Source organism: Myxocyprinus asiaticus, chromosome 49 (genome assembly GCF_019703515.2).
Source record: "Myxocyprinus asiaticus isolate MX2 ecotype Aquarium Trade chromosome 49, UBuf_Myxa_2, whole genome shotgun sequence".
In the NCBI taxonomy this organism is placed as follows: domain Eukaryota; kingdom Metazoa; phylum Chordata; class Actinopteri; order Cypriniformes; family Catostomidae; genus Myxocyprinus; species Myxocyprinus asiaticus.
In genome coordinates this window covers 25,063,808-25,084,322 of record NC_059392.1, presented here as the reverse complement: position 1 = coordinate 25,084,322, position 20,515 = coordinate 25,063,808, and the positions used below count along the sequence as shown (strand labels likewise).

General features: G+C 39.0%; 1 protein-coding gene across 6 annotated transcripts in view; it reads right to left on the bottom strand.

The window, feature by feature from the left end:
* LOC127438192 (target of Nesh-SH3-like) overlaps positions 1-16,209 on the bottom strand; it is a 30,835-nt gene extending 14,626 nt beyond the window's left edge. For 3 of the 6 annotated variants that reach the window (XM_051693569.1, XM_051693570.1, XM_051693571.1), the window contains exons 1-9: positions 15,948-16,209; positions 9,486-9,661; positions 7,230-7,298; positions 6,759-6,891; positions 4,875-5,056; positions 4,717-4,772; positions 3,398-3,434; positions 2,152-2,223; positions 1,859-1,933 (exon numbers count right to left, since the gene is read on the bottom strand). In XM_051693569.1, the coding sequence (XP_051549529.1) occupies positions 1,859-1,933; positions 2,152-2,223; positions 3,398-3,434; positions 4,717-4,772; positions 4,875-5,056; positions 6,759-6,891; positions 7,230-7,298; positions 9,486-9,661; positions 15,948-16,042 (895 nt within the window). In that variant the 5' untranslated portion in view covers positions 16,043-16,209. The remainder of the gene's footprint in view (positions 1-1,858; positions 1,934-2,151; positions 2,224-3,397; positions 3,435-4,716; positions 4,773-4,874; positions 5,057-6,758; positions 6,892-7,229; positions 7,299-9,485; positions 9,662-15,947) is intronic. The other 3 variants (XM_051693568.1, XM_051693572.1, XM_051693574.1) reach the window with 3 other exon arrangements.
* Positions 16,210-20,515: the final 4,306 nt, after the last annotated feature.

Sequence of the window (20,515 nt, the reverse complement as noted above, 5' to 3'; positions counted from 1 at the left end):
CACAGTGGTATTATCATTTCCAAAAATCCATGGTAATACCACAGGGGACATTTTATTTATTTATTTTATTTTTTTTATTTTTTTATTGGACTATTGGCTATTACCACATAAGAAGGGATGAACATGTATAAATTAACAATTCTAAGCTATTTTGAAGTATGACTACTTAGTGGATATTACATTTGGAGAGTATTTAATATTAATAGTATGGGCAAAATCCTGTCAGTTCACAGAGGGAAAGAAAGAAAGAGAAAAGAATGAAGAGAATTTATTGTCAAAGTTATGAAACAGTTGGAGGACTGAAGAGACCAGACATTTATAAGTCATGATGTGATTGGCAGGTGATGAAATGATAGAGGACTGAATAGGCAGAGAGGAGTGTGAAAGGGAAAGAGCTGATTGGTTGACTCAGAGTTGGACTGTGCTGATGTGTGCATTGTGAGCAGGCCTAAATTACACTGCGTGAATGCGTGACCATGCGTGACTACAGAGGGGCTTTTGCTGCACAGCACCCTGAGAAAACTTACACTCATACTTCCTCTGCACTGTGGAAGTGACCAGGAATCCTCATCATGGTGGGATTGAGACTTTCTAACTCAATGTTCTTACATATCATGCCAGCATGCAGCAAATAATAACAGCAGATATCTTTAAAGGAATAGTTCACCCAAAAATGCTTATTCTGTCATCATTTACTCACCGTCATGTTTTTCCAAACCCATGTGACTCTTACACAAGGAAATATTGTTAAGGAATGGTGCAATTCCTGATTTCCATGAAATAGCAATTGGCAATGACTCACTTTAAAGCTTAAAAAGCTCAGAAAAGTGCTATTAAATATATATATATATATATATATATATATATATATATATATATATATATATGCGATTGTATATCCCTAATCATATCCCAAGTCTTCTGAAGGCATTCAATAGGTTTTGGTGAGAAACCAATTTGTATTTATGTATTTAAATAATTTATTTAATTGGGTTATTTTACAGTGAAAATCATAATTTCTGCCATAGAGTGCATGAGAGAAGCTTGTTTACAGTGGCTCATGCTGAAACCTTGCAAAAGTAAAAACTGTGCAGGTTTTTGCATAAACAACATAAGTTGTCAAGTGAACAATGCAAGTTGTTGCCTAAACATCACAAGTTTTTTGCATACACAACGCAAGTTGTCACATAACACAAGTTGTCAACCAAACAATGCAAGTTGTTGTGTAAACGATGCAAGTTGTCACAAAAACAACGCAAGTTGTTGCAAAAACGACACAAGTTCTCATGTGAACAATGCAAGTTGTTGCATAAGTAACACAAGTTGTCACGTGAACAATGCAACTTGTCGCATAACAACACTAGTTGTCACGTGAACAATACAAAATGTTGCGTGAACAACGCAAGTCCTCGCGTGAATAACGCAAATCCATGTGTGAACAACACACATCCTCTCGTGAACACAGAGCCATAATGAACGAGCTTCTTTCATGCACAGGAGAGCTTTTGCGGAAGTCAAGATTTTCTCTGTAATATAACTTTTAAATCATATGCCTTCAAAAACCTTGAAATATGATGCACGAGTCACATGGACTACTTTTATGACACTTTTGGGTGCTTTTTTATGCTTTAAAGTGAGTTACTATGAGCTACCATTGTATGGAAGTCAGGGATTCTTTAAAATATCTCCTTTTGTGTTCTTTGGAACAACTAGAGAGTGAGTAAATTATGAAATGTTATTTTGGGGTGAACTATTCCTATAATCCCTACCCACATCCAGCAATAAGTCTGACAGAAAAGCGATGACCGAATGACTGCTCATAAGCTGAGTGATTCAAAACAGAACTTCTCTTGATTACCCAATGGGAGCTGAGGCCATTTTGGCTCATTGGCTCTAGGAGCAGCAACGGTTCCTTGTTGGCCCATTGGTGGCGCTGTGGGAAATAACGCAATGTTTCATAAAAGGAAAAAGAAAAAACAAAGAGAGTGAGCAGGCTTCCCCAACAAGGCTCTTGAGAGGGAGAGAGTATTAAATGTTAAAGTCTATACTTTGTTTTGTGACGTAAAGTGTCAGTTTAAAACTGAAATAAAACCAAGGGTAAAAGAAAGAGTGCAAAAAGAAAGAATGAGAGAAAATGATAGGGAAAATTACCAAAAGATGTCTTGGGAGCTCCATTAAAGCCTGGAGTTTTGAACAGTCCTGGCTGGGTTTTGTTGTGGAGTGCTAGGAAGGAGATTGCGAAGGAAGAAAGCAACACAAAACACACTTTCAGATCTAAAAGGTATTAAACGCTCAGTTTGTCCCATTTTACCCTTGGACTAAAACACATATTAAAGGTTCAGCCAAAATGAACATTCCGTCATCATTTATTCAAATACTCACTCATTAACTCACTGGATATTACAGTGACCATACAGCATACTGTAAATCCAAAAAGGCACCATAAAAGTCTCATCACAATAGTTCATAAGATTCACGCACTTTATTTTAAGTCATCAGAAGCCATACGATTGCTTTGTGTTTGGAACAGAATACAATTTAAGATTAATACCCCTTCATCACAGCTCTTATATCTCAATTGGTACTTCCACATACACTCACTGAGCACTTTAGTAGGAACACTATGGTCATAACAAAGTGCCTGATATGGTCTTTTGCTGTTGTAGCCCATCCACCTCAAGGTTCGATGTGTTGTGCAAACCTTTCTGTCAGCTCGAACCAATCTGGGCAGCGTTTCCTCAAAGCATCTTAAGCAGATCATAGAGACCATTGGAGCCAATGGTTTCTACGATCTGCTTAGGCTTAAGATGCTTTTGGGAAATGCTGCTTTCAATGCTTTTGGGAAACGGAGCCCTGGCCATTCTCCATTGACCTCTCTCATTAACAAGGTGTTTCTGTCCACAGAACTGCCACTCACTTGACGTTTTTTTTTTTTTTTTTTTTTTTGGCACTATTCTGAGTAAACTCTAGAGACTGTTGTGCGTGAAAATCCCAGGAGATCAGCAGTTACAGAAATACTCAAACCAGCCCGTCTGGCACCAACTATCTTGCCATGGTCTAAATAAAGGCTTATATTTTTCTTCACATGAAGCTATCGCATGGCTTCAGAAAACTAATAATGTAGCACATCATTCATATGAACTACATTTTTTGTACATTTATGGTGCTTTTTCATAATTTTTGGAGCTTGATAGCCCATGGATGCCCCTTCTTCAAAATCTCTACACAATTTTCCCACATATGAGGAAATTTCCCACATATGGGTCTGGAACAACATGAGTGAGTAAGTAATAACAGAATTTTCATTTCTGGGTGAACTATCCCTTTATAAAGTGCAAGTCTTGCTTTAATTATTACATCTGGACCAATTCTTAAAAGTAGTAGTTAATGGTCTTACCATGTCGAGGTGGGAACAGACTGCCGTGGGGTCCAGCCTGTAAAAAGAGGGTTACAAACATTTTGTCCTTCCCTCATTAAAAAAAGAAGTATATAGTTAAAGAACACAGAACAGCCCTCTTTCTTTGTATTGCATGTAAAAGAACTCTGTAATCAGGGTATCTTCACTGTAACTAAAGTGTTCATAAAATCCCCTGAAAGGCATGCATTTATTCCAGCTTCCACTAAGAAGATTGTGTCCCTTACACATACAAACATGCCAACAACGGATTCTTGGCTCAAGGGATTGAAAGTATGATGAACAGCAGGATGGACAATAGACTATCATGAGCTAAGGCAAGGAAAAAGAAAATTGTGAAGAAAAAAGTGAGAAAATATAGTGCTTGTAATACAGTACGGAAGAACTAGGTTTTTATATCTTCTGAAGAATATGTGAGTGGTGCTTGCCTATACAAAACTTGCCGCCACAATGCTAGGCTGTTCTGGGTGGTTGTCAGGGCATTGCTCTGCGGTTGCTAGGGTGTTCTGGGTGGTTTCTAGGGCATTGCATGATGATCTCTACAGCCCCTTTCCCACAAACAGTTCTGGTTCTTACTCCTTGAACTTTCTAGCTGCCGACTCTTTGCATTTCATTACTTTGTGCATCATATATGTTTGACCAATCACAGGCTGCAGCAACTCCTACAGTCTCTCTTCACCCAAAAGTACCAACCCCAGAATCAGAGCAAAAAAAGTATTTCTAAGCAGCTAAGAAGAACTACAGTTCCTCGTGTGTGAAAATGCTGAAAAGGAGTAGCTCTGAATAAAAGTATCTAAAACTTGCTTTAGTTTCTGCAGTTGGAAAGGGCCTTAAAATATTCTGGTCCCTACATATGGCTCAGGTCCATTCTTCAATATAAGTATATGGGAGTTATGCTTTGAAGTTTAATGCTTAGGGTAAGGGGTTTTTAAGTTTAAGCAATAGTAATAAAATGCCTTAGCAAGCACCACTAAAAAGAGGATCATGGACAGACGAAAGATACAAACTACTTCAGAGTGTAAAATCGACTCTATTAGCATATTTTTGTGGTGCCAAACCAAAAAGTAAATTCAGAAACAACCATATCAGTGAGAGAAAGTGAATGATTCTCTCTCATTATGTCTCTTTCTTTCTGTCCCAGAATGTGAACATGTTTTGAATCAAATCACAACAACATTACAAGCAATAAAAGTTGTGCATGGCCTGTTTTAAGTGGTTTTGCCTGTTCAAGTCATTATGGTGACAGTCAAACAATTCATAATTCTCTGTAGACCAATTTGACAAGCAGCAATATTACATACCAAAGTCTTGGCAAAAGGGGGTCGGTTGGGCTTGTAGGTTATCTGCATGCTTTTGTCTGAAAAATAATAACAAACAGTATAGGTGTGACTTGCACTTGATCATCGTCCAGATTTCCATCCAAAAACAACTTTGAATAGATTGTTGGGTTGTCTCCTACCTCCCATGTTGGTGTTGTGGATAACTGGCTTGCTCCACACTCCGCTGCGTTCATCTTTGTTGGGTCTGATGCCAAACTCATAGGGTGTGTTGGGCTTGAGGTTGTCAATCACAGTATCGGAGGTAGGGCAGGTCTGGTAGATCCACTTCCGGTTTCTCTCTCTGTAGCGAATGGTGTAATGCCTGCATGGGTTTCAAAGACAGATCGTACAAAGGTTATTTAAATATCCACAAACAGTAGGACACAAATGGATCCAGAGTCATTTTAACACTTAACAATTTTACATGCTAATTCTGTCAATATAGTCAAATACATGTAGCCTGTTCAAGAGATGACCCTGCTGAAAATGCTTTAAAACAATAGTTCAACAGACAAGTAAATAATATTGAATAACCCTTACAAAAATCGAGAGAGTTTGCAGCAAACTTGCCGCAAATTCACCACTTATTATTTTCACATGCAAATTAGCTTTTCGGCAAACTTGTGAAAATAATGAGTATTGAGAGACATGAACTCTCAATTTTTGTAAGGGAAGTTACAATGCAGTGAATCACAAGCTCATTTGCATGTGAAAATAATGAGTGACAAATTTGCAGCAAGTTAGATGTTTTTTTATAAGGGCTGCTCTCATACTCTGATTCGTACACGAACGAAACACTAGATTGAAACAAGTATTTTTAAGTTAATCCTTTTAGTAAACAAATCTTTCTTGTTCAGTTGAGTCAATGATTTAATGACTTACTTTTAACTTAAATGATGCTCATTTGTCGCCACCTACTGGTGTAAAGATGAAAACTGCAGAAACTGTCACTAAAAGAATCAAAAGATCTGAAAAGCCTCAAACACTGACAAGCGGAGTGATGCAAATAGTGACTCAAACTGCACCAAACCAGCACTAACCAACATAAAACAGCCTAGACCCACATGGAATCTGATGGTGGTCTAAGCTGGTCTTTTCAGCAGGGGAGGTCTCGGTCTCTTAGTAACCTGGTTTTCTCTCACCATAACAGTGGTGGGGCATTAAAAAGAGGGGCTGACGATAGGTTTATTAAGAGCAGTGCTGGTACAAGACTTTAGCTCCCAACTCTTTTGGCCCAGGTCAACATTTCCAATGGCGTTTCCAAAAGTCTCCCCTTAAAGGAAGAAAAAAGCTTTCACATACTTCTGTATATGAAAACCAGAGCTAGTGAGGGAGGTAGAGAGCATATCAGTGTGTCCCAACAGTGCATGTATCCTCAAAAAGCATTTTAACATGTAGGCACACACCTGCAATGGCAGGGATCCATATCCCACGCATTTTTTTCCCTCACTGTAGAAAAACATCACACTCGTTGAATCGCTCACTATTGAATGGTTACGCAACATAAATCCAGTCTCCTGTCAGTGCAGTGAGATCATTGAATAAAACTCTTTTTTTTTTTTTTGCATGCACTGTAATGCTTCTAGGATGGGCTCCATAAACATTGGAGACAGTCCAGCTAACATATTTATGTTCTTTAAAAGTTTCACAAATGTTACATTGTGGTTTGTAGGTTTTGTGTGGTTTTAAAACGTGCAGTTTTCTTAACATTAGTAGAACGTTACAGTACAGTTTTTAAAGTTTAGCATAGCATTCCTGAAACTTAATTTGTCAACTTCTTTATTAGTTTTCACTGCTAAAGATTTAAATAAATCTAGATTAAATACTCACAACATCACAAGGAGGATCCATCTATGTTATTTTAGTATTTTCCCCCCCTAACCTTTACACACAATCTTAGTGTTTTTCCATGTTGTTTAGGTTAAATGGTCCCTTAATATGAAGTGAAGTGAATGAAGTCTTCCTCTGGGATTTGGGGCATTCATATAGTTAGTAAAAATCCAGATGTGAAGTGAATAACTCACCCATCCTCCAAGCAGTCATTCATGATGTTTCCTTCATAGGGTGTCTTTAAGTAGGTTCCCCAAGATAGGAGCACCGATGTTGGTGTAACAGAATCGATCACCAGGTGGAGAGGTTTGTCCAGGTTCACTTTACCTGTTTCATGCCCACATATAATAAGAGTTAGCAGTGGAATATTTGTTCTATCTAATGCTTATTAGAGGTCTTCAAACCTCAAGTTTCACCTGTTGACTCAATAGCACATCTGTTGCATATTTTCCACTAAATATGCTTGCATGCTAAAACCGCCAACGTCTGCACCATGTACCTGTACAATGCTTCTTCTCATTGTTGGTTGGGATAGGTTGAACAGCCACTAAGTGTCATGGACTATTTGGATTCTTAATCCATTGCAAATGCTTAATGTATGTTTTTGCTAAAAACACAGCTAGATGTGCTAGCATGCTAAAACCGCTAACGTATGCACCATGTACCTGTACAATGCTTCTTCACATCATTGGTTGGGATAGGTTGAACAGCCACTAGGTACTTGGGCTCAGCATCTATGAAGGCAAATATCTCAAGTTATTCAAGATAGATGTCATGATGCTACAAAAGAGTCTTTTATAAACTTTTGGCTAACTTGACTAAAAGAACAATGCAAAGAGATACACAGGCAGCAACATGCATCAACAAAAATCCTGAGGAAATTAAATATTTGTGTGGCAATAAAAGATTTCCGAAAGGTTCTTGTGGACTTTTGTTTAGTAAAATGTCTTGAGTTGTATAATGTGAAGCTTTGCACACAGTTTATAACTTTGTGATGAAAAGAGTTTGTTAAACATCCATGTTTCCACTCTAACCCAGAATAAAACCAAAATTTGATTTGTTAGGGTGATAAAATTATTATTTATGCCTTTGTAATAGTTCTGAATATAAAAACAGGAAAACTCATTTAGACAGAAAGCCCATTAGTGTGATACAAAACATGCCAGTACCAAAGTCCGCAACAATATGGACGTTTGTGAGTGTGCTTGTGTGTTTTTTAAAGCTGGGAAGATGCCATTAACTGTGTTTTCACCATCTTCTGTGCACGTGTTTCAAATTTAAATCTCGGCGCACACTGTAAATTTTGGAATGATGATCCTTTAGCCTGCAGCCAGTATTGAATAATGATGTGACTGTGTGTTCCTGTGCTGAATTCGCATAGGTAAAGAAGCAGAACCTAGGCCAAAATCTCAGAGGCCCTTCTTTTCAGAACAAACAATGCTTTGTTTGCGAGCTCCTGGATAAGCATTGGTGTGTAATTATTTTTGCCTGTATCGGTCCTTTCCATTGCACAGAAATTCAAAAGACTAGACTTGGAGGTTAAGGGGCTATACAGACTGAATGCATTCTTGTGCTAAAAAAGCTAGTGCTGCACAATTATGACTAATATAATAATTTTTGATTATTTTCCTTGATATTGAAATTGCGCTGCATGCCATGCATGTTGACTGTACATCCAAAATAAGTATTCCTGAACTAATTCATTGCTATTTTGAACATCAGTAAATAAAGACAGTGCTTTAACGGTCAACTTCATATTGGCCCTCTAGCTGTAGAAGCATAAAAAACAAAACTGTTTTTAAAATTATGAATTAATTAAAGATGAAGCAACAGACTAGTCTGGGATTGGTTACAATGCTCAACCCCTTCAAAAACACACATTAAATAGTAAATGAAATAGAACATTGTGATGCAACATGAGCAGACAAACATGGACTGCTATAATTGACAATTTTTACAATTAGTTGATTGTGCCAACTGTAACTCTAATCTTAAATATTTTTTTGATTAATTGTGCAGCCCTAAGATGTAGTGCAAAACATGGAATTTGAAAAAGTTGAAGTTCTTTTAAGATTGATGCGGCATCTAAAAAACATGGCACTCCTGTGTGAAATGCTGAAAAAATAGTGAGACACGGCGCAACGTTCAAAGATGCAAAGCGCATGTTTACATTAACAAACGCAAAAACGCATTTGGTGTACATGGCCACTAACCCCTGAGACCTTGTCCACTAGAGACCCAAACATACCCTTCAACATTCTATTCAGATAATCTGACATTGTAAAGTGCATAATCTGGCGAAACCCACAAGATTCCAAAAGCAATAGCAAGTTATACCTTTAGAAACAAAATAAACCACCTGGTGTTGGCCTGTTATGTAAAAACTAACATTATCTTTAGGGTAAAGTGTGGTTGACCTAACCCTAACCTTCTCAGACTGAACTCTGGGATTGGAGCTCCTTTGAGAATGGGGGTTAATTAAGATGAATGGTGAACAGAAAGTCATTTTGCAAGGAAAAATAAACATGGGTAGTGTTACTGGGAGTACTGTGTGACCTTCTCACCTTGTCAAAAGTGATCTGTTGTGGCTTGAAGGAAGTGTCATAGTGAACTTTCTTGTGCATTTTTGGTGATGACATAAATACTGTGGTTGCAAAAGCCTCAACAAATACCACTCAATTTGGGTTCAAGTATAGTTTACGTTTTAAAATAATGGAAGAGTTGGCCAATTGTAGGTGCACAAATCAAGATGGTGGTTTTGATGGGTCAAGAAATTAACCTTTTGTGGTTATTCCCCTAAGCCTGTGCTAACCCACAAAACAATCACTCATATTGTTTTGTGGGTTTCATTCGCACTATAGAGGGAAGACTTCAGTCTTTAAATTAAAGTATCAGCTGTCTGTGGTTACACTGGAATTTACCAATCTCAGTCTCATAGGGTTCTCCGTTTTCTGGAAGCTGGATGAACTGTTTGGAGAACATGCTGGAACCATAGCCTAGGATGTATCCCTCAAGCTTGATGTCAGGGTTGGGTCTAACAAACTTCAGAACTATGGTATCACCAGTAGCGTTGATTCGAACCTTCATATTCTGTCTTCTTACTGTGAAGAGAAAATAAATGGTATTGGAATTACTTTTAATTGGCTCTTCAAAAAATATATACATATATAATAAACAATTAGTGCTGGATCTCCTCAGATGTTCTCAGCATTTGTACATTCAATGGCAGTAAAGAGGAATTTCCTAAAAAAAAAAAAAAAAAAGTGACATTCTGAGCACCGCAGTGAATAAATGATCAATTACTTTAAGAGTAAATTAGGAGAAAATCGCAGGACTTTATGTTTCCCATGTGTTGGATGAGGTTTGTGAATTTGTGGGATTTATTGATTTATGAGGCCAAGGGGGGATGAAGGAGAGCTCTTTTGAGGAGCACAAAAAGTGTGTGCCATGAAAATTATCGTCGAGGTAAATCAAGGACAGTCGTTTCCACAGTTTGCAGCTCCTCGCAAAGCACAGTAGCATATGGACCTCCAATATTTTGCCTCTGTTACACCACGCTATATTTTCTTAGAAATTATGAGCCATTGAGGGTTTGTACGATTTCGAGAATTTGACACGGTGTCAAACGTCACATTTAATGTGATCAGATCATTATTGCTCTAAACTCCGTGAGAGTTGTTTGGGGGGGGTGGGGGGGTGGACGCTGTGCTGCTGCTTTCCCCCGATTGGTCTAAATAACTCGCTGCTGCACGGTGCTGCCTGATCTGTCTTGTCTGTCCGTGCACTGTCAGTGCCCTCTTTGCTCCACGACGTTATCACTGAGTGAGAAAAGGGATGTGTGGTGTGAGAGCGTGAGAGTTGGCAGCCCTGTCCAAGCCGGTGCCAAGCAATTCATTATAAATTACCTCCTTTTATACCAGCGTCGTCTTTCACTGTCATTTCAAAGGATAATTTGCAGCATGGAAAATGCCATGAGTCAGCTTCAGGTGTACTCTAAATCCAATAAGCCACCCGATTTTCTGCTTACATCTTCTTGCCATTGATCAAAAGTGTTTAATGATTACACTGGGTTAAAGAGGACATAGGACATATACCTTAAACTGATTTAAACTGGCTCCGTGTGGGCTTTTGGAAATCAATGTGTGTATCTAACTTTTACAAATAATTACAAGCTTGGTAGGTCTTTCTCATTAGCCCCATCTGTCAAAGTCAAGATGGAGCATCATTAAACCGCAACTCATATTAATGAGGCTCATTAAGAAGACACCATTCAGATGGTCCAGTGATGAAGTAGAGATGGAAAATCTACAGGATAATTCAGTAACTCTTCTCATCCACAGCTTCTTAATCTTTTGAATCAGTTAAACAAACAAGAGGAATTGTGTGTGGTCAGGGAAGCTGCTGGATTTGTACTTACATTGGAAGAAAGGCATACTTCGGAATTACGGGGATCATTGTAAAAATAAACTCCTTAGTGAAGGGTATACAAAGCTCTTGGAAGGTGAGCTCTGTTAGAGGACTTCCCCAACATTTGACAGCTATGTACTGTATCACTTTGATTGACTATAAAGTGCAAGTGCAGTCTTGTTTCTTTATTCTTTCAAATGTCTTTTTGGATTTCTAAAGTGTGTCAGTATTGCTTTAGATTGGGGCCAAGGCTCTGAGTCATGAGTGGGCATGATTCTTGCGGTTGAGTGGTATTACTGGTTTACCTGTGCTCACCAGCTTGTTACCACAAAGCTTTTAATGGTTGTAGCTGAGGGATGTATTCATTCCAAAAATGTTATTGTTTAAAATCTGACAAGTAGAAAAAAAAAAGTCACTTTGGAGTTACAAGAGTTTTGCCATGCCAGTGGATGAGGACTGGACAATGGTTTGACCTCTGTGGTCAGGGGTGAGAAAAAGCAATTTTGAAGGCAATGAAAAATCCATTAATTTGGTGGTTGTGTAAGTATTTAATTCGTTTTTTTTTTTTTTTGGCTTATATGGCTTGATGGCTCGACAAAGCCAACATCCTGTTCTTCTACAGAAATGGACCAAAAACTCTGACTGTAACTCATCCTAGAGCTTTCAAGCTATGTCCACCAAACTTGGCACATTCCTTCAGTCTGTCCTGACTCGGAATGCGTTGTCTTTTTTAACTGATCATACTAATGGTTTTCCTATAGCGGATGATGCAAAATCTGAAAAATCCCACAGAGTTACATTGACTGAGGCTGTTTCTCAATGTGCGTTCTTTTGTGTTCTCATGGACTCATACGGCATCATCCACTGCCAAAGTTCATTTCCAATACTCAAGAACGCAAGTACCGAGAATGCATAAAATTACCCAGTTGTGTTCTCGATAAGGCTGAATATCAATGATGTATCGGATGGTGACTTGTGAGCATGCACCTGGTACTATGGTGGCAGACAAAGGACATTTATCGTTTTGTTTTCCCTCAAGAGTAAGCTTGCGCTTTCCCGCTGTAAGCTTGCGAAAGTCTGATGGCTCGTGAGATTATTTATACTCTGACAACATTTGTTGTTTTGTTGTGCATAATTTTAATATAGAAATAAACACATGGAGGAAACAATTGTTTGCAGACTTTATTCTTTTAACGTGTCACATGTCCTGCAAAATCTCACTGGTGTAATGATAATAATGCTGTCACTGGTGTGTGATAATACCAGTAGTTCTCTCACTTGCTACAAATGTGCTGGTATGGTTAATTGTGCAGCATTAATATTGCAGCACATTTCAAAGCTCGCAACAGATGCGTTCTACGTCCTCCTGTCCTTCCGAGTTCGGTCTACCAAGATAGCTTGGAAAGACTAGTCTTCATAAGAATGCAGGTCCATTTGCATTGAGAAACAGCCTGAAACGAGCCAACGGAATGTTCAAACGAGCCAACGGAATGTTCGTGAACTCCATCTGTCAAAATATTTGAATGTAAACAAACACGAGGCCTTTTTTCTGCTCTCTCTCTCTCTCTCTCTCTCTCTCTCTCTCTCTCTCTCTATCTATCTAACTATCTATCTGTATTTCAGACAAGGCTTTGTCAAGCCAACATCAGAGTTTGGCTTGACAAACTTTACCTGTATAGTTCTCTTTTAATATCTTAAAAGTTCTCCAGTCATGGCCACTGAGCAGTACAATGGAATCCACAGGTGGAACATAAGACAGTGTGATGTAAAAGAAGAGAATATTTCCAACGTTCATTATTATCAATAAACAAATTTTGCTCTTGAAGTTATCCCTGGTGACATTATCATGCTTATTACAAAATCAACAATCCAAAACTAGATATCACGTCTCTGCTTCGAGAGAAAAACATTTCTGATCCCTAAGAGTATTCAACAGATCAACTGACGTATATGTGCTCACTTCACTTGGCAAAGTAAATACATTTACAGGTAGCAACATGATATAATTTGAGCATTTAATGGTATTTTGCACCTCTAATTGTCATTCAAAAGATTTGTTTCCAGTCACATGTTTTTTGTCAGACCTGAATGCAAAAGAAAATTGATCCATTCAATGTTAATTATTCTTTCCTGTGTTTTCAAACAGAGATTTGATGCAGTGCCCTAAAAAACTAGAAATGCAGAGGGTGGGCCAAATACACTGATGTGGGGGGAAGCACAAGGGGTGAGGGGTCGGGGAGTATACCTCATTTGACACCACTGACAAGCGTAATCATGCATGCTCTTTCCAGATGCAGAAGTTGAATGATTTCCAGACCAGGGCTGATCAACCCACGTCCAAAGCCCTGCCCCAAACTGTGTTCTGTCAGATACTGTATTTTTTTAGCATTCGAATGAATACGGTCCAGTTTATATTGGACTGTGTCACGTCTGGCACTTGTTCCACTTGAAACATAATTTATAAACACAGTGATTTTTTGAAGGGTCTGTTTGATTCACAGCAATCCCTTGGGACTGAGGCCATGCTATACAAGGTACTTGCCAAGCCTGCATTTGTTAACTTTATCAAATCAAGTGATTTATTTTGAAAAAGTACTTTTTTTTTTCGTCTTTTTTTTATTGTCTTTTTTTTATTTATTTTTTTTTATCTTCATGTTCATCTTTCAAAAAACATCTTTACATACATTTTAATTATGTTTAGTTCACAAAGAACGGTCACCTGTGCACTTTTCATGGAAAATCTAGATGTCCAGTCTTAATGTAGAACTCCAGACTCTTTTTAACAACATTATAGGATAAACATGAGCTAAATATCCATGCAGATGATTTAAAAATGGCACTGAACTTCAGAAGAAGTGAATCACCTGAGGGCTCAGAGGGCGTGTAAATCTACCGTTTTCCCAGACTTCAGCAAATCATTGATCTTCCAGGCACATTTACAACAGTACTGATCTCTGCACTCAACAGCTGCTTTCCTCTCCCCTTCACCCCCCAAATCCTTTCATCCTTTCTGTCTTGTTCTAACTCTTCTGAGTTGCTCATCCAGACATGATTTTATATTAACTTGTATTAGTAGCACAAAGGCAACCCTTTATCACTAATACGGTATCCAGAGTGTCCCAAATTCTCACTCAAGGGCACTCATCTACAGTGGAGAAACCCCAGCCTAAACTAGTCTCAGATGCTTAAAGATGGTCTTGGCTGATTTAAGCTGATCTCCCAGTCTGGCCTTTTAAAACCAGCTTGACCAGACAGGGAGACCGCATAAGACCAGCTAACCAGCTTATGTTGGTTATGCCAGACGAGAAAGCAGACAGCTCAGACTAATGGTCCCCCTCTATGGGGTCAATTATCAAAAAGAATTCATGAGATGATTATATTTTAAACATGTCTTATGGGCAAAAACAAGACTTTTTGAACATAGCTACATTCATTAATTTGAACATTCTGTTTGCCTTTTATCCAGTAAAGAAATGGAGTTGGCCAATGAAATGAAAACACAGAATGCTGCTGGGCTGATTGACTAGCTGTGCTGAGTGACGCACAGCACAGGAGACGGGGCACTGAGCCAGAGCAGACATTCTCTCCCTCTGGAGATGGAGGTGGTTTTTAATAGCTGATGAACAGAGTGCTGATAGTGAACTGAGAGGTTGTATTACTAATGTTGTAGCTAATCTGAGCACACAGGGACGCTGGATGAGATCTTGCAAAGATACGCTCTACACATGCACAAACACCTCCGGCACTGATGTAGATGGTGCTGCCTACCTAACAGGGAATGTTCCAACAACATTGGAAACTTTGGTTATGTAAGAGTTAGGAACAAACATTGTTAAAATAACATAAATAGAACATCCTTATGACCTTCTTCATACTTTATTAGTAATGAATAAAAGTTCTCACAATGTTAGGACAAAGCGTTCTTAGTACAAGTTTGTTCAAACGTCCCTTCTGAGAGTAAAATCTGATAAAGAAGTCTGCACAATAACATTCTACTCAAGGTAAGAAAACTGGACATTTTCCTAGAACCCAAATGTAAAGTTGGAAAACATTTTAATAACACAAATTTGTTAGCTAGGTCGAGCATACACACACACATTCGCATAAACCTATTTTGAACTGCCGTTTCAGATTCCTAATGTGCAATGTATTCATAAGCGCGTGCACACACACACACACACATATTAAAACACACACAATCAAGTTTCCTTTTGGAATATACATACACACATGCTGTGGTGCACTTTCTAGCACGTAACACACACAGCTGCACAAAAGAAACATTGATTTTGGCCAGCTGCATGTGCCATAAGGTAACCATTACTGCTCTATTGTTCTAAGCCTGTGTTTGAAATCTTAGTCCATCAAAATTACATTTGTCACTTTGCATAACTAGCGCAAAGGCAGAAATTACAGTCTCTGACTGGTTTCTGAAGTCAATGCTGGACTTCTACACCAGCACTGTAAAGATTCAGCAAATTGCAAATGCCTGATTTTCCAGCACTTTTCATGTTCCATTCATCCAAATCTTTTCCTTTGCATAGTTTGGCTTCGCCCCAGCTATAATCACAAGAAACAGGTACTGTCCGCTGTATACCCAGTACATACAGTAATTCCCCTAATACACGCTATGTTCTATAACAAGCGACACATGCACTCCCAAATGCACCTATAAGTGTGAAATGCATTGTATATTCTCTTTTGAAAATTTATGAAAACAAAATTGATGCATGTGAAGCAAGAATAAATTTCAAGGCAAATGCAACAGGTCAACAGAACTAGTAGGTACTTAAAGTGAACCTTGTCCTAGTTAAAGCTCAACACCTGCCACTCCATTGGCACTAAACTATTTCTTTGCATCACAACACAATCTTAAATATACCAGAACTGTTTCACTGTGCATCATGTTCTAGTTAATGCTTAACACCTGAAACTAGGGAATCACACTGCAAGCATGCAGCAATGTGGTGCTGAACTTGCCTCTGACCCTCTGCGCAGAGCTGCATGCGAGAAGGAGAATTCCTGTCAGTGTCAATAGGAGGCTCAGGCGGAGGACAGTGCTGTCTGCCATGGTGCTCTGCTCCAGTCAATGGAGGATGCTGCCTGACTTCAACAAGACTGCTGGTGATGCTGGTTCTTCTGCTGGTGCTGGTGTGAGTTCAGGACTTTGTCAGCTCTCTGTTTGCAGCTGCTGAGTGATAGACAGTGTGAGGAGTCCTCCAGAATGTATAGTGACCAGGGAGGGAGGAGATTGCTGATGCAAGTCTCAATCACACCCACCCACAGTGATCTACATATACACACACTTGTTGGGGGTGAGCATGGCTTTCATTTACTAGTCTCTCTCTCTCTCTCTCTCTCTCTCTCTCTCTCTCTATCTCTCCACTTCACTCTCTCTCTCTCTCTCTCTTTTTTTTCCCCTGCAACTTGTGTGTGTGTGTGTGCTTGTGTTTTTGTACTCTCCAACAATATGTTAGGATCGAGTACATGGACTTGGGGCACACCTCCTATTAAAAAGAGCACAATGAGAATCTGGTTTCCAAGAGGACAGTAAAAAAAGAGAACACAACAGTAGAGCACAAGTCCAAAAACATACTTTACTCAAGTACGCAAAAGTGTGAGTGCTTGGCCAATGCATTGCCAACATGGGGTCCTATTGTACATACAGTACAGTAATGTGTGCTCTTTCATGGGTTTCGCAATAAACAACCACAGCACTCAAGGGGGCTATAGAGTTGCCTTCAAATATTCGTGCTGTTAAATGGAATGTGTTATTATTCTGGTAAAGCTGGATTACACTACATGACTTTAACAACTTTGATTTTAGCTCCAATTTTCAGTTGAGCTGAGTTTGCTCCAGATTGCAGATTTTGGGCCAGGCAAGGTTTAAAGTTAATACAGAAAATCACATAGTTTATGATGGGCATCGACTCCGATTCTATCTGTTCGAAGTATATCAAACATGTTTGATATTTTAGAGCTGATTATCCATGACTACAGAAGAAATCTCATAGTGTATGATGCTCCACAACTCAAATTTGAAGTCATATGGTGAGCAGCCAATGGAAATCGAGCATGCGGGGCCACAAAGCTCTTGACATGTAGATGACAAGCATTCATCATGAAGCTTTAAGGTGCACTCAGTAATTTTTTCCCCATTAAAGTTTTACTCCTAAAAAATTAGTTGTAATTTTAAAACATTTATATGGCACCATAAGCATTCACATAATATGAAGACTGCATTCATATCAGTAAACTTATACTGTAAAAGCTGATTTATTCTACATGGAGAGTGTCTCCTCATGGGGGCAGCCATATGAGGATCACATGACCAGCTGAATACTACTCGCTTAATCTCAGTAAACACCCTGTTATTGGACACTTTCACTCATGGATTAAATGAATTATGGCTGACTGTGATTAGTGAATTTCTACAATGTCATCAGTAACTGAAAACTATTGTGTTTGAATGATGCGCATCCACGTCACTAGGTGTCAGTGTAAGACCAGATGACAGTAAAAATTACTTGGTGCACCTTTAACTTTTAATGGCACTCACCTTAAACTGCCGTTACCGTATCTAGAGGCAGTACTGGCTGCATCTTCACATCAAAGACCGTACCCAAATGCATTTGGTCAGTGCCTTCACATCTTGAAAGGAACACAGCAGCAACAAAAACAGCAGCGCTCTTGTAGATGTTTACTATTGTTACGCAATAGTGAACAAAAATTGAGAGTTCATTCACTGATAATTTTCACATGCAAATGAGCTTTGCAGCAAACTTGTAGCAAATTGTCCATTGTTGCCAAAGGTTTGCCGGAGTTTCACCACTACCGGCAAAGAGCTACAAACATTTGCGTTGAATCACACGCTCATTTGCATGTGAAAATAACAAGCGGCAAATTTGCTACAAATATGCGGCAAGTTTGCAGCTAGTTTAGATATTTTGTAAGGGCTAGAACAGGGGGCACGTGTTTCTGTTTGTTGTGATCTGATTAACTTGACAGTCAGCTAGTGTGTAGTGCAAATGCGTTGTGTTATGAATTGTGGTTTCGTAATGCAATCATGCACAAAATCAAGCATATCTAGAAGCATCTGACTTCACGTACTCGATGGAGAGGCAGATGGCATATGCCACCCTTGCGCCATGATATGAACTGGTGGAGAGTACAGTTCACACTCTCATCTGTCTTCCATCACATACAGACAGAAGTTCTTGTCTCTCTGCGCCCTGTGACATTCTCATTGCAGATCGTTGCATATTATGCTTCGTCCAGAAGGGCGTCCAGCCTCACACCCTGCCAAGCAGCCTCACCTCCGGGGAAGAAATTGGAAACTGATTATAATGACAAACTTCCAACACGTGCCACTGCATGCGATGTGAAAAGGGGAGCACTCGTTCCAGTGAGCGTCGTCTGACCCACAGGATGTGAACAAAGACATATTCATGAATCAGTCCGCCCTCCGCTTCTTTCCTTTTTTTTGGCAGAAATTATGCTACTACAACCTAGCATGTGTCTCCCACTACATCAGAGGACATAAAATAAGCAATCAAACTCCAGAACATCCCGTGCTATGAGAAAAGTTGTATTTAAGAAATTTAAAAGCACAACAATCAGAAATAAGGAAAAGATTTAGAAAATCACTTTTCATGATGACTCATCTCAAATGTCCCTTATTAGGTGTTTAAAGTCATGTCTAGATCGGCTTGCTTTACCAACATAATAATTTACAACAAAGTGAGTTGCTAGAATCAACTAAACAAGCCATGCAGTGTTTTTGGCAAGCTCTTCAACCCTACATACATTTTCTCTGCTGCATATATAAATATGGTCTCTACAGCTGGTACCACTCTGTACATCTCTGTGATTGCCTTGTAAATTCTTAATAAGTCACTTCAAAAGACAGAACTGGACTGTACTGGAGCTTGGACAAATTAGGGAAGACTTAGTACACCAGAATAAGGTCATTACAGCTTTGTTTTCTTACCTGAAAACATGTTGACCCTTAACCCTCCAAATGGGCATGCCTCAAATAGTTATGTTCTCCTTTAACTGTCTAACCCTAACCCCCAGTTCAAGTGACTCAATTTTCCAGTGTTTCATATTAAACTGCATTGACAACACCTTTCTGGTTAAAGATTTGTATGTTGTTTGTATGTTGTCATCCTCCACCAATTCCAGTTAAATCCCAGCTCAAGAGGTGTCAGAACTTGGATGACTGGGTATTTGCTCCATTCTGGCCAAGGTTTCCATGACTAACCCTTACCGAAAATTGTGGGGTTTCCCAATTACGTTATAGCTTCTCAAACATCATCTTAACTAATGTCATTTGTTATTTAGAAATGGAGTAGCACCTGTTTACCAAACTAGCATGTAGATCACTCATTATTAAGTGCTATTATCCAAAAGTGCTGAACTAAGGCCAAAATATTTGCCAATATACCTACTGTAGGATTTAATCTTGAAAATAATCTGGAAATGAAAATATTGTGGAAATATTGCCAAACATGGAAACTGTCCCTTTGTTTCTTATTTTAAAAGAGATACAGTATATTAAATGGACTCGAACGAATGGTTCGAAGATCTTGTTAATTTACAAATGTGATTACGTATTACTTTGATAATGATGCTTTTGGAAAACACGCCATGTTTATTGAGTACTACTTACCTGTGACTAACATTCTACTTAGTACTTCGGGAAACACAGGCAAGACCAGCTTAGAACAGCATGAGGTACAGGCTGATTTAAAGCCATGCTCTTTACCAGCAAAACTTGGCTGGTGAAGTCGACCAGCATGGTCTTTCTAGTGATGCTGGTTTACCAAGGAAGTCTTGCTGGTTAAGCTAGTAAAGAAGCCTTGTTGGGACACCAGCACACCAGTATCTCATGCTGGAGACTAGCGCCCAAAACCCAAAATATGTTGGTGACTAATTATGCTTGTCTTTTCAGCAGAGATAATCTACATTTTTTAATTTGGAGGCCACAACGGGATTGCATATACATGTTCATTAACCTCGCGTGACCCCGCAGACACATGCGTGGACGTTGCATTTTGGCTTCGCTATACGCAGCGCATAATTTAAATTAATTTAAACTGACTGATTTCAGTTCAGGTGACTCTGTGCTGTCAGTAAAGGGATTAAATTAGATGGACAGAGTCAGGTGACAAAACAACATGGCGCCAACCACAGCAGAGTTTGCCTTTGGGAGAAACGTCAACAAAACTACATCTGGCAAGAATCCTAATTACGTTTTTACACTGAAACCTGTGAGTCAAAAGATTAGAGTCTATAGTTTCATCCAATATGCCATTTTTATAAATTGAGCGAAAACGCCACGCTGCTAAACATAATGTACACTAATTTGTACTTCTTTCTTCCTTTGCAATCCTATATTAACGTGCGTTATCACATTTAGAAATGATGGGATCATCCAAAAGCTGAACTTTTACTTCAGAGGCTTTATATGGAGTTAGGATGAAAATAAGGTGCATTTCGAGACACTTGCAGACGGACAGCATACTATAGGGTTCAGTCAATC